Below are 13,627 nucleotides of genomic sequence, written 5' to 3'. Positions count from 1 at the left end.
CCTTCCACTCCCAGTGGCTCCTACTTTGCAGTCACTTCTCCCATCCCTCAGGAGAACAAGCAGTTCTGAAGCAATGGGATGAACACCAGTTTCCAATGTAGTTTTGCACATCTGGGTGACTGACTAGTCCAGAAGCTACAATCTCTGATAAATTTTGCTACGTTTCGGTGGGGGCACAGTGATAGTGTTTATGTGTGGGGTTTCTGCTATCTTGTAAGGTTTAAGCCCACACAAGTGCTCCAGCTGAGGCATGGGCAGACTCCCTCCCATTTTTGCACAGAGAACAAGTGATCTCCAAAGGCTCAGAAGCGATCGCTGGGTCTTCTATCTGTCGGGAAACAAGTTAGACGCTGGCCAAAAGCCTGCAAGCTCATTTGGGGAAGCACACGGGCATTGCCTTGACACACAGGTGATCACATACGCCTCAGTTCTGTGGGAAGCAGCTCGAAACGCGTCTGGCAGAGCACCAGGTTCAGGAGCTGGCAGGCTGCTCTATGAAGTAAACTCCAAAGCTGAGAATTTGTCGTAGAGAATTGCCTCTCTTCCCACATCTGCTCTTAAAGGGGCACTTTCAGTCTCCCCAGGACCTTGCTGGGACTCTCCGGCTCTCAGCTGAACCGCTTTCTCCTCGCCGGTCTGTGTGTGCAATGATTTAAATCTCCTGCGCGGCCGTTTTCCCATCCGCTGGGGGAACTCCGGCTCCTCGGGTTAAGCACCGGGGCCACGCCGCAGACAAAGAGCGAAGGGTTCTCTGCGCGCTGTCCTTGCCGAAGGACGGCGTGCGGCCCCGAGCGCTGTGCGCGCCCCGCCCGCCGGGGATGCTCGGGGATGCTCCGGCCGCGCTCCGGCGGCTCCGGGCGCTGCGCAGCGCCCGCGGCGGGGGCGCGGGGCGGGGCGGGGGCTGCGCCCCGCGCGGGATTGGCGCGGCCCGCGTGATGCCACGTCCGGCGGGGGAAGCCCTGCCCGCCCGGAGCCGCCCCGCCGCCGTTCGGCGCGCAGGTGGAGCGGTGCCGGCACCGCACGGCACGGCACAGCCCAGCCCAGCCCGGCCCGGCCCCGCCGCGGGAGCAGCCCCGCAGCCCGCCCCGCGCCCCGCCCCGCCGCGCTCCGCCCGGCCCGGCGGCGCCGCAGCCGGCAGCATCGCGGCGGGACTGCCCGGGGATGCAGCCGCGCTAAGAACAAAAGCCCTCAGCGCGCTCTCGCTCCGGGGCTTTGAAGCGGCGCGGCCGAACTTGGATCTCTGCCCCCTTCGGCCGAGCCGCGGCGGCGTCCGGGGCTGAACTCGCCGGCGCCTTTTCCCCTCACGCCGCGGGCAGCCGGGGCTCGCCCGCCCGCCGCCCTCGCCCGCCCGTCCCGCCGGGGCTGCCCGCGGAGGGGGCCGCACCCCGCGCCCCCCCGGCCGCCGCCGCGCCGCGGGACCTTGGCTTTGCCCTTCGCACGGCAGGTGGCGGGGCCAGCGGAGAAGGATGCGTGTCTTCCCGTGGGGATTTTGGCTGCTGTGTGTCGCCTCCGCCCCGGCTCGCGGTGACAGCGGCAGCAAGGCGAGGAGCTGCGCCGAGGTCCGGCAGCTGTATGGAGCCAAGGGCTTCAGCCTCAGCGGCGTGCCCCAGGCCGAGATCTCCGGTGAGTCCCGCGGGGGGCCGAGGGCGCGGTGCCCGGCCGGGGCAGCCCCGGGGCCGCTGCCAGCCGGGGGATGCCCGGGCACGGCTCGGGAGCCGCGGGGCGGGAGAGCGCCCGCCGCCCCACGCTGGAGTTTGTCTCGGGTCGTGGGCGGCGAGAAGTGGGAGCGGAGAGGGTTCCCCGAGAGCCGGGCTCCTCTGGCCCCTCTCGGCACCGCTGGGAGCCCTGCCCGGGCTCAGAGGGTCTCTCCCCGGCGGTGGCGATGCGAACAGAACTGTGAGGAGGGGGTGGTCGCACCAAGTGTTCAGCGGCGGTTCTTTCTTTTTTCTCATTGTCTCGTTGCTTCTGTTCTGAGTACGACTGAAACGGGTTTCGGGGTTTTGATTCGGAAGGCAGAATAATCGGAGTGTAATGGGTTTTGGTGTCGGAGCTGGAAAACGCCACGAGGTTGTGAGAAAGGAATTGATTTATTTAAATCTTCTTCTGGGTGGGAAGCAAACGCGTAAATGGTATTTATTTGCCGCTTACTAAAAATGAAGCAGGAGTAAAATGACTGTGTCAAACGTGAAGTGCAGGGGAAACCCATGCAACCTACATTAGAGTGTGTCCTCTTGCCTTCATTCCGGCTTTGGATGAATATTGGTTAATTTCCTCCTCTTTGCAGAAACAACTGAAATAGCAAAGAATATTCAAGGTCTGGTTTGTGTTGGGTTTGGATTTGGTTTTGGTTTTTTTGTCTGAAGGCTGGGGGAAAATATGCTGATGCATTGTAGGGTTTTTTTAAAATTCTCATCAAAGTTTTGCTACACCAACTCGTGACCCATATCCAAGAGCCTTCCCCTCACTTGTGGGGAGCTTCCTTCTTCAGACAAAGCATAAAACATGCAGGCGTACGTGCCAGAGCCAACCCACAGGGACACCCCAGTAAAACTGCAGTTTGTACTGCACATCTAAGCTATACAATGTCTTATGTTGAATATTTCATCAGGTAATTTTTCAGAGAAACCGATTTGTTGTCTGACCAATGAATGGAGAAGGCTGAACTATATACATGCCTCATAAGTGTGAATAAATTAATACCTTCTTTGTCAGCTTACAACTGAGAGTAAATTTCCAAAGTACAACGAGCAGTCCTCAAAGTTAAACAGTGGGGAGTTTCAGAATCGTTTGAACATCACTGTTAATGGAATAGCACTTCAGCTGAGCAAGAAAGCGGCTTTTTATGAGTTTGCATCTAATTATTGCAGATGTGAATACATTAGCTGTCGTGTTTCAAGTGGGAAGTTCTTGGAAGGCTGAATGTTTACAAACACTGCTGGAGGTGGCTGCAGCTTGCACACGGGGATAGTACTACGGGCAGCCACCGAGGCTCGCAGCAGCTGCGCTTACAGGGAGCATGTCTCGCAGGTCAGCAGCCAGTTAAACATCCTGTACCTGCAAATTGTTGAGCTTCCAGGACTGTCAGGACACAGATTTCCAGGATCCAGGAGTTCTGGTTCCTGCTGTGTGTTGGTGCAAGCATACACGCTGGCAGTCTCAAGCCACAGTGGTTAAAATGAGAGTATCAAACCGGGTGCCTCTGTAGACAGGGAAACTCTGTAGATAAATGCTATGAAAATTTGAGGAATACTGCATGGAAAGTAAAACGAAGAAGTGCTTGGAGGAAGAAGGTCCCACACATAAACCTGCTGCTGCCATTAGCCTGGTGTATAAAACAGCTGCCAGACTGATGATTTTCATTGGTAATTACCTCCTGACCCATCCACGTTCAGGAAGGCACTTCTGTGTCGCTGTATTACTTGCCCAGCGCAGTTTAAACATCAGTGAGTATAGATATAACCTTAGAAACTCCTGACAAAGCACAGTGTTGTGTGTCCTCTGTGCTTCTTAGCAGCTGTGCAGGTTAGTGCAAAGGTAGGTGCCAGTTTTGATGACTCCAAGAAGAGGAGTCTCAAAAGCCTCCTTGCAGTATCCCCACATGTACCAAGTACAGGATCATGCAGTTTATAATTCCACATTTGCTCGTTGCTTCAGGCTGGTTTCAGTGGCAGCAGTTCAGCTTGCTGACCATGGGGGTTGTCACCTGCATGGAGCTTTGTTGGGTGACACCACTGACACCTGTGAATGCATCCCTGGGATGCCTGAGGAAGGGCACGTGTCTTGTGCCATGTCTCAAGTGAAAGGAGAGGAAAGGGTCTTAGGTTGTGCCAGGGCAAGCTCAGGAAAGAAATGTTCACAGAAAGAGTAGCCGTGCATTAGGAGGAGGTGGTGGAGTCACTCAGAGCTGTGGATAAGGGGTTGTTTTGGTGGTGCTGGGTTGATGACTGGATGTAATGATATTGAAGGGTTCTTCCAGCTTTGGTGACTCTGTGATTGGGCAACTTTTGGCAAAGTTAAGAGATGTTGATGAAGTGGGTTCAGTGTTGTCTCCTCTTGGACCTGTGCTGAAGTTTCCTGATGGTGGCCTTCTCCATGTTTTAAGAGCTACCCCATGAACCATGTTATTTTATTTCTGAGCTGTCTAGAGACAAAAGCCCTTTCCTTTGTCCCTCTCCTCGCTGTTCCTTCCCTCCACTGCTTGCCCTGAAGCAAAGGGGAACATTAATTTCTTAGCCCTGTGTCCTTGTCCCCAAAGTGGTTCTGCTGTGTTCAGCTGACCTTGCTCCTGTCTGCCTGTACCTGGCCCGAGGCACTGCTTGGTGTGTTGGTGTCACAGCAGCCCAAACCCCACACTGCACCCCCAGAGCTGCCCTGCAGAAGGAGTTCAGCGAGCTCCCAGCAGGCAGGCTCTGACTCAGACTGAGATTGGCTGTGTTTGTGTTGGGTTTAGAACACTTACTGCACGCTTTACACCTTCTAATCTGTATTCTTAGTTATGATTTAAGGGGATTATGAATAATCTAGTGTCTCCACAGCTCACCAGAAGGTAGTCCCTGCTTGTGGCTGCACGGATCAGTTGCAGAAGAGTCACACAGTTATTAGCTGGCTAATAGATAAGCATCTGATGCAGGGATAGGCTCTTGGCTTACCAGATTTCTCATGAACCACCTAGACAGGGTTTCCTGGTTTTTTGCTAATGTTGTACAATGCCTTTAACGTGTCTAAGCACTTTAAATGTGTCAGGTGCTGTTATTAAGTGTGTTTAGGGAATACACAGAGTGTTATATCTCAGTACTTTGAAGTCAGTGGCAAAATTCCCAAGCATGAAAGCAGTGTCTGCTCGTGTTAGCAATCCTGACAGACAGCATGCACCCAGAGTCTCGGGTGAAGATCTGCCTACCAGAAAGTTTCTAATGCTGGGGGAAAGCCCCTTTTAATCCTTGAGTTTGGGAAGGTTACACCATTTCCTCCCATGAGATGTACTACTAGCTGGATCACAGCTTTCCTGCATGTTGGAGAGTGTTCCCACTCTCCTTTTGGGTGGCTCACACCCCCTTTCTCTGATTGCTACAAAATAAGGGAAACCAGTTTGAGAGCTTTCAGTTTTTCTGTTTCCTCTTGAGTTTTTTGGAGGTAGCAACTGTTCCTACTGTCTCACATTCCTGCTGCCCAGACACCATCACCCCACAGCGGGTCCCCTGCTCTCGGGGTGCTTCTTAGTGCCTGTGTTATGTACTGGTTACCTCAGGCTCACAGTGTGGCTTCTGATAGAAGAGAGTGAGCCTACACCACCACAAAATATTGCTCTTTGGGGTGGATATCCAGCTTTCTCTGACTTATATGAGTGTCTTGGGGTTACTGCTGTTGGATGGGTGAGTGCTCCCCAGTGTCTCGAGCAGAGGTCGTTCCCTCACGGACTGGAGAAGACCTGAGGGTTGTGATTTGATGGGAATGTGCTTGGCCCTTGTTCTGTTTTGTTTGGACTTCTGCTTTGGTTTGTTTATTCCTGAGACTAGTCATCTAGCCACTAGATATGGCTTGCTGTTAGCTTGATCTTGTTGACATGGGCAGTGGGTGCAGGGCAGCCAAAGAAGAGGAGGGTGCAGAAAAAAGCCAGCTGGACTTTGCCAGGCTGCCCATCCTCACACATCCCACACAGATCCTTCCCTGGCTCCCCAGCTGAAAGGAGTCAGAACAATTGTTTTAACCTTTTAGTCCTTTTAGGCTGTGTAATTAGGTTTTATGATGAAAACATTGTCAAGTGTATGTGTTTGAGCCCTTTAGAGAAGTGTTATCTAAGTAGAGAACAGGTCTGGCAGCCAGCTGGGACTTGATCAGGCTCATGGAAGGGGATAATGGAACCCCATCTTGGAGTGTGTTTCAGCTGCTGGCTGTTCCAAAGTGGGACAAGCCTACTCCCGTGGTTTGAAACATAAAATCTGGGGCTCTCCTTCCTTCCCAAAGAAAGAGCTGTACCCATAACTAAAAGGGGCACTCCAGTACTTTTTGAGGTGGTCGTTCCATTTCGGTTGTATTTCCTCAGGGCAGAGGGATTTCTCAGGATCAGCTCCACGGAGAACTCCCAGATACAACACCACCCCGTGAATGAGCTGAATTCCTTTGGGGCAGATCAGAATGGCCTTTGTAGCCTGCTGGCTTTAGAGTGCTATTTCTGACGAGGCAGAACACAGGGAATGGTGCCTTCTCCTCCGTCTGGCAAGGAGTTTTGGTGGGACTGTCTGGGGAGGCGGTGAGTGGTGCTGGATGTTGTGTGTGCCCTGTGCCGGTGCCGCTCGGGTGCGCGCCTGGAGCGCTCCAGGCTGGGATCCGTACATTGGGATCCATCCCTGCACAGAGCCTGTGCATTGGGATCCATCCCTGCACAGAGCACTGTACATTGGGATCCATCCCTGCACAGAATGCTGTACATTGGGATCGCTGTGCATTGGGATCCATCCCCGCACAGAGCACTGTGCATTGGGATCACTGTACATTGGGATCACTGTGCACTGGGATCCCCGCACAGAGCGCTGTGCATTGGGATCGCTGTGCATTGGGATCACTGTGCATTGGGATCCCCGCACAGAGCGCTGTGCATTGGGATCGCTGTGCATTGGGATCACTGTGCATTGGGATCGCTGTACATTGGGATCACTGTGCACTGGGATCCCCGCACAGAGCGCTGTGCATTGGGATCGCTGTGCACTGGGATCGCTGTGCATGGGGATCCCCGCACAGAGCGCTGTGCATTGGGATCGCTGTACATTGGGATCGCTGTGCATTGGGATCGCTGTGCATTGGGATCACTGTGCATTGGGATCCCCGCACAGAGCGCTGTGCGTTGGGATCGCTGTGCACTGGGATCCCCGCACAGATCGCTGTGCATTGGGATCACTGTGCATTGGGATCCCCGCACAGAGCGCTGTGCATTGGGATCGCTGTGCATTGGGATCGCTGTGCATTGGGATCCCGGCACAGAGCGCTGCCCTCTAGCGGCATTCCCGGCCCGGGATGCTCCTGCTGGCACCCGAGAGTGCTGAGTGCTGCTGGCGTTATTTTTAAGAGAATCGACTCTTCTGTCGCTGTGAGATGGATGACTAAGCTCTCCACCACGTAATTATCCTTATCAGCTGTGTCTGAAAAAAACCTCTATTTCAACAGATTCTTTTGTTGGTGAAGCAAAAGCCTGCTCTTTCTTTTTCCAGAAAATTTGCATGGATGTATCTCTGGAGACACCCACCAGCACCACTGTGTGAAGCTGCAGAGCTCACCTCATCTCTCCTTTTCCTGTTCCTGCCCTGCAAGTGCCCTGTTTTATTTAAGAACACGTGTCAGTCAGTGTCTGGGTTCTCTGCACGGGCTTGATAGATGTGTGGCTTTTGGCAGCGATTATAAAGCAGTTGGTTTGATGTTCTGTTGCTTTCAGTACCATTGTCTCACGTGGAGGGGACCAGATAGATGTATTCCTCTGGGTGATTTCAATTATTGAGTGTGCTTTGACTTTACCAGCTCCCACCCTGCCTTTGGCTACTTCCTTATCAAAAATGTGTATTTAAAGCCAGAGGTTTTCCCTTGTAGGTCACAACAACGATAACTGGAAACAGAAGCAGAGTCCCTGGAGCACCTGCCCATGAGCAGCAGCTGAGCACAGGCTCTGTGCCCACCCCACCAGTGCCCACTGGGCTGGGGAGGGGGGTTGAGGATCATCTATTTTTATTGTAGCATCAAATTGCATTAGGCACAGTATGGCAGGGGAAGGCAGGATGAAAGGATGGCTCCAGCCTCAGAGAGCTGTTGGTCTGAGGAATGTCCTGGCCCTGCTGTCTGCAGTGGTCTCAGCTCTGTGTGGCTGGGCCAGTGCTGCAGTTCTGCTCTCTGGCAGCAGCTCTTGTGTTCCTCCCCTTGTCCTGTGGGGCTGTGGATGTGAGGAGCAGGGTGGTTGGGGGAGTGACTGACAGGTGTCACTGGCACACAGAGAAATTTTTTATTTGCTTCCAGCATTCAGTTGAGAATTTCAGGGAAAGACCAGGGAAACAGACATCTCAATTCTGCGGAAATCCACAGGCTTCCTTGGGGAAAACAGCTTTAATTTCTGTTTGCTGCCCAGGTCCCTGCTGAATGCTGCATGTTTCTGTATATTGGGTTTCTTTCTTTGCCCCATGGGATGCTGCTGTGTACATGCAGCAGGCAGGTAGCCCCAGGGAGGAGATATTGTCAAAACAGCAGGCTGCTCTGGCTCACTGCTGGCTCTGCTGGCTCTGCCCAACTTCTGTGACAGGGCAGGTGTTGCCTCCAGACTGTGCTGCTTTCCCCCAAGCAGCTGCCCAGGTGATGAGTGCTCTTGTTGCTCCTGCTCAGGGAAGCCCTAGGAAAAGCCCCTGCAGAGAGCTGCCTTCAGCAAGGTGTCCTGTCCTGTCCTGCAGTGCAGGGTGTCCCCTGATGGAAGCATGTCCAGCTCCACAGCAGCAGGGCTGGGCTCTGCCTGCCCTGGGCACAGCAGAGGGGCCTCTCCTGTCCCTGCAATGCCCTGCCCTGCAGAGGGCACAGAGCAAACCTGGAGTCACCTTCTTGGCTTTTCTTCTGCAGGAGCTTCTGCTCAGCTGAGTGCGAATTCAGAAAGGGGCTGGACATGCTCCTTCTGGCTGGGTGGCAGGAAAGTCACCACCAAGTGCTCCCCTCAGCTTTCACCTGCCCCTTCTGAACTGCTGCATGGATTGAGTCTTTCTGAAAATCCTAAATCCCTCCTTTCCACCTCTGTAAGTTAAGCAAGAGTTGGGCTTTCTTTTTCAGTTTCCCTCCAAATACTGACTGCCAGGCACAGCTGTGAGAAAGAAGGAGAGGTTGAGTGGGCAGCTGGTGGGGCAGACACGGCACCTGCATGGGTGGTGGCTTGGAGCAAGTCCATAACAATCCCTTCACCTTTAAATTTACCTGGGAAAAGGTGACACTTCTGTTTTGCTGTCTGTGTCTTTCTGATGGCTGGAAGGGTAACTCTGCCCCATGGGGAGAGACCCAGGGAAGGCAGATCCTAAAACTTGCAGGAATCATCATAGCAGTTGCCTGAAATGTTCTGTAGTTTGTTTGTTTGTTATTCCACTGTTTTTTGTAGTTTGTTTGCACAACACTGCTGTAGCTGCCATTGTGTTAGAATATTTCCCCTCAGCGTAACAAAAAATAGATAAAATTCAAAACTCAATGAAAGCAGAAAATTCCCTCCGTTCTCTGTTAGCTGTGAAGGACAGACCACCCTCTCCTCTGATGTCTGTATACCCTGACACTGTTGCTCAGAATATGTTTTATCCCTGACAGGTGAAACCTGTCTTTAAGTAACATTGGATTCCCAGGGAATCAGGTTACCTCCGTTGCCAGATTGTTCTGCAAAAAATAATGAAGCTTTAGACTGCAGGCACTTAAAATTCTTGTCTGAACGTGACAGGGCTGGGAGCTTGGTCAGTCACTTCTGCCTGGTAATGTGTTCCTGTTTTGCTTGGAATTCTTCAGATATGGAAAACTTTTCTTTCTTAAAGTTGAAATAAGCAGAGCGCTGTGACAGTTTTTCCCAATGCTCTTGCTTCTGAGTTTTAAAAAATCCACTCATCACAACTTGTGTTGCCTGTATGGAAATTATAAAACTAATTTGATTTTATGTGCCTTTCTGTATAGTGCAGCATGAATCAGAAGTACAGAATTACCCAGCTGTTACAGGCTCCTGTGCTAGCAACATAAGTAAAACCAGTTTTTCAATTGCCGTGCATTCTTCTGAAGTATGAAAAAGAGAAGAAAACAACAACAGAAGTTTTGCTGTGGTTTTGGGGAGCAGCATGGTAGTACTTATGTAGGCAGTCAATCTTTTACATTGCTAAAATGCAAATATTCTATGACAAATAGTTTTGGCTTGCAAAAAATTAGTATTTTATAGGATTGTAAAACTATCCTGTATAATTCAGTTGGACAAGCATATTTCTTATTTCTGCATTTCTAAAATATGAGTATTTTAGAAATTCATAGCTGTAATTTGTCCCTATAGGACATGAAATAACACGACATGGACACACAGCTCTCTCAGGGTAATAAAGGCACTTTTCATTTCTGACTCCAACATGTATATAGATTTCCCAAAGTGACAGTGGATTGGAGGGTGACAGTGCCACCTCTCCAATGACACTGGACAAACCAACAGTCCATCAAATTTCTCCTCTTCCATAAAAGAATGCAAAGCAATAAGTTATTTACAGAAAGTGTGTGAGAAAGTTCATTACAAGAATGTCAACATCAGAAGGCTTAGAAAAACTTAAAATATCAGGGCGACAGTCATTTTCATTCATAAATAAATTGTAACAAAAGCACTGTCAGAAATTAACATCAATTTTACATTTTTTAAAATGGTGCTATGAAGAGGCTGCTTCAGATGTTGCTGCATGGAGGTTTGCAGGGATTCCATGGTGTAATTGATTCTGAGGTGAGTGCCCAGCACAGCAGGCTCCTGTCCCCCTCTGGCTGTTCCTCCCCAGTTAAGCTGCCTGGTGCAAATCGGGTGCTGCACTCACTGCCTGCATCTGGCACGAGGGAGGTCTACTCCTAGTCCCCATCTGGCTGCAAATTTTCACCATGGAGCTGGAAAAGCCACTTGACTCTTCTCGTTTCCGCAGTTTCCTCTGGCATAAACGTTAAATTGGAATGAGGGAGCTTGAGGAAGCCACGGGAAGTTTGGTTGATTAAACTCCAGTCCCTCGATGTGAGAGCAGTGGTCTTCTCCCCCAGTGCTGTGCACAGCTGTGTGAGTTTAAAACAGTTGTGGAACCAGTTTGGATTTTTACAAACATCTGTTTGGCTTTGTGACAGAATACCAAACAACCCCTGCTAAAGAGTCCCCCCTGTCTCTCTCTCTCTCCCCTTGGATTTGTGGGAGGTCTCAGAGAGGTTTCCATGATGAGGGAGGAGGAGGAGGCTGGTATTTTTATTAGAGAGGCTCTCAAGGCCAGAGTGTAGCTAAGGGACTCATCTGCTGTGCATTTGAGGAAGAGCTGCACAATAGTGGGAACCCACGGGTAGAACTCCCCTGGACTCAGCTGCAGGCTCCCCCAGCCTGTGCCCCATCCTGTCTGGTGGCACGGGGGTGGGCAGTGCCCCAGCTGCTTGTGTCTTGGGGGATCCGTGTGGAGGAGACCTTGGGAAGGGCCTGGGGAGGTCAGAGGAGGGTTCCAGTTTGCTTTTTGCAAGTGGTGGGCTTGGCAGTGCTGGGTTAAAGGCTGGGCTCCGTGATCTTAGAGGTCCTTTCCAGCCTAAGCAGCTCTGTGACTTGTTGCAGGTCTGTTCTGTGCCCAAACACAAACTGTTGCAGGAGTGTGGTGGCTGCAGGCTGAGCTTGTGAGGGGTGAGTGTTACCTGGAGTGTGCCCAGTGCCCACAGACACACCTCTCCTGCAGGCAAAGTCCTCTTTGGGGCATGATGTGATCTCTGGGTTTTGATGTAGCACATACCTTGCTTGGTGTGGCTTTAAATGTATCCATAAATGGAAGAATCCCAAAGCTGAGATCCATTGCTCTGCTTTCATAGTTGGTATAAAAGTGCCCTTGGCATCCAGAGCTTGCCTCTGCCACCCAGCTGCTTTGTCCCATCTGGACAGCAGCAAGGGGCACAGCTTGTTTTGCCATATCCAGGTGTCCTGCAGTGTTCAGCTGTGGGGTCACTGGAGCCCCAAATGTCCCTGTGCCAAGCCTTTTGTGGCAGGATGACCAGGTGGACTGACTGTGCTGCTCCTTGGGGCATGCAGGGAAAACCTAATCCAAATGTTGATAGCACTTCTGCAGAACTAATTAAAATGAATTTTTTTTGTGAATCTTCACAGGTGCCAGCAAATATAAATAAGCAAAGCTTAAGCTATGACTTTATTCTCAAAATAAACAGAGAGCAAACACCTTTTGAGAGAGGGCACATTTTACTTGTAAACCAAGGGAGAAAGGCACTGTGTTGAAATGCAGTATCACTTCTCCCACTATCCTGGATCAGCTGTCTGGGAGCTTGAGTTTTGGTTTAATTAGTAACACTGCTGCTACTGTTTGTGTTGCACTGAAGACATCTCCTGTCACAGTCGTAAATTAAATATTTTTCACTGTTAGCAAAACACTGTGTGACAGGTTTTAGGACTGAAATCCCTAAATGTATCTGCTGATGTATGTGTGTCCAGCAGCATGGTGTCTGGTGTTATCCTGCTGTCACTGATGTATTTTGAGCACTTTACATCACTCTGGCTGACCTGGCTATCCTTTTTGCCAGCTACAGAAAAAGACTTGTCCCTTTGCAGGGTTCTTTAGGGGAGCAGTGGTTGCTCTGGGAGCCCAATGTGCCTGCACACGCTGAGACCCCTGGAACAGCAAAAGTCCACAAGTGGTGTGCAAAAATAATAAAAATAATGTTCCTGTGTTGTTCTGTAAACTGGAGGCTGCAGGGTTTGTGTAGTGTGGGATGCAAAAAAATACAATAACTGATAAAAAATACAATAACTGATAAGAGAAAATTAGGTATTCCCATCCTTTATTTAAAAATGGTGTGAAGTGCCTTTACAGTCTGTGTTTGGTGGCTTTGGGGCTGCATCTGGAGCACAATGCCCATGTCAGGGCATCTGTCCAGGAGAGGCAGGGCTGCAGTGGAGCTGCTGTGGCAATGCCACCGAGCTGCTGGGGGGGCTGGAGTGTGCCCAAGGAGCAGCTCTGAACTGGGCAGGTTCAGCAAGTGAAGTTCAGAAGGAAGAGGGTTAGAGGAGATCCCATTGCTGCCTGCAGCTACTCAGAGTGGGGGAACATAGGAGACAGAGCTGGACCTGGTGCCTGGCAGCAGGATAGGAGGTGGTGGACACAGCTGGAACTGGGGGAATCCTCATATGTGGAAAGATTTTTTCACTCTGAGTGATTGAACACAGGCACAGAGAAGTGTGGTGATTTCCTTCTCCATCCTTGAGGATACTCACAGAGTTCATGTGGATCAGGCCCTGGAGCACCTGCTCTAGTTTGTCCTGCTTTGAATGAGGGGTTGGGCTAGATGGCTGCAGGAGACCTGTAGGCTTCAATGATTCTGTGCCAATGCTGTAATTGTGCAGATCAGGTGTGGGCAGAGGACTTGTGTTAATGATGGTCTTCTGAGGAAGGAGGAATGAAAGAAAATCCTTCCAGTACTGCCATGTAACATTAGCAAATTTTCAACTTATTTATTAGCTTATGAAATATGACATCTAGTGAAATCAAAGAGGAGCAACAGCATTCTCCTACATGAGTAAAAACCCATGCTGGTACTCCAGAGATCAGTTAAATTTTCTGCTCTGGCACATGTGTCTGGCATGACCTTGGGCAAGTTGCTTAATCTGTCTGTATCTCCAATCCCCATCTGTTCATTAGTGTCTTTAAATTACAATACCTTGTTTTTGTAATTTGTCTTTGAATTATCAAGTCTTGGAGTACAGATTCTCACTACTACTCTGAATTTCACCATGCAGTACTTAGCACAATGGGACCATAAATCTTCATCAGTCCTGTGATACATGAATAATAAACAGTAACAGCATCATTTTGGGCCACATTCTGCCTCTGATCTCATGATGCATAGAGACAGGAGGGTTTTGTTGATTGAAATG

General features: G+C 50.7%; 1 protein-coding gene across 1 annotated transcript in view; it reads left to right on the top strand.

Annotated features, from left to right (window-relative positions):
* The first annotated feature begins 1,390 nt into the window (after positions 1–1,390).
* Positions 1,391–13,627, top strand: part of GPC1 (glypican 1) — a 204,302-nt gene continuing 192,065 nt past the window's right edge. Inside the window, exon 1 of the mRNA XM_030227087.2 lies at positions 1,391–1,623. Coding sequence (XP_030082947.1) covers positions 1,467–1,623 — 157 coding nt within the window. The 5' untranslated portion in view covers positions 1,391–1,466. The remainder of the gene's footprint in view (positions 1,624–13,627) is intronic.

Source organism: Serinus canaria, chromosome 9 (assembly GCF_022539315.1).
Source record: "Serinus canaria isolate serCan28SL12 chromosome 9, serCan2020, whole genome shotgun sequence".
Classification (NCBI taxonomy): Eukaryota; Metazoa; Chordata; class Aves; order Passeriformes; family Fringillidae; genus Serinus; species Serinus canaria.
This window is presented reverse-complemented; position numbering and strand designations above follow the sequence as displayed.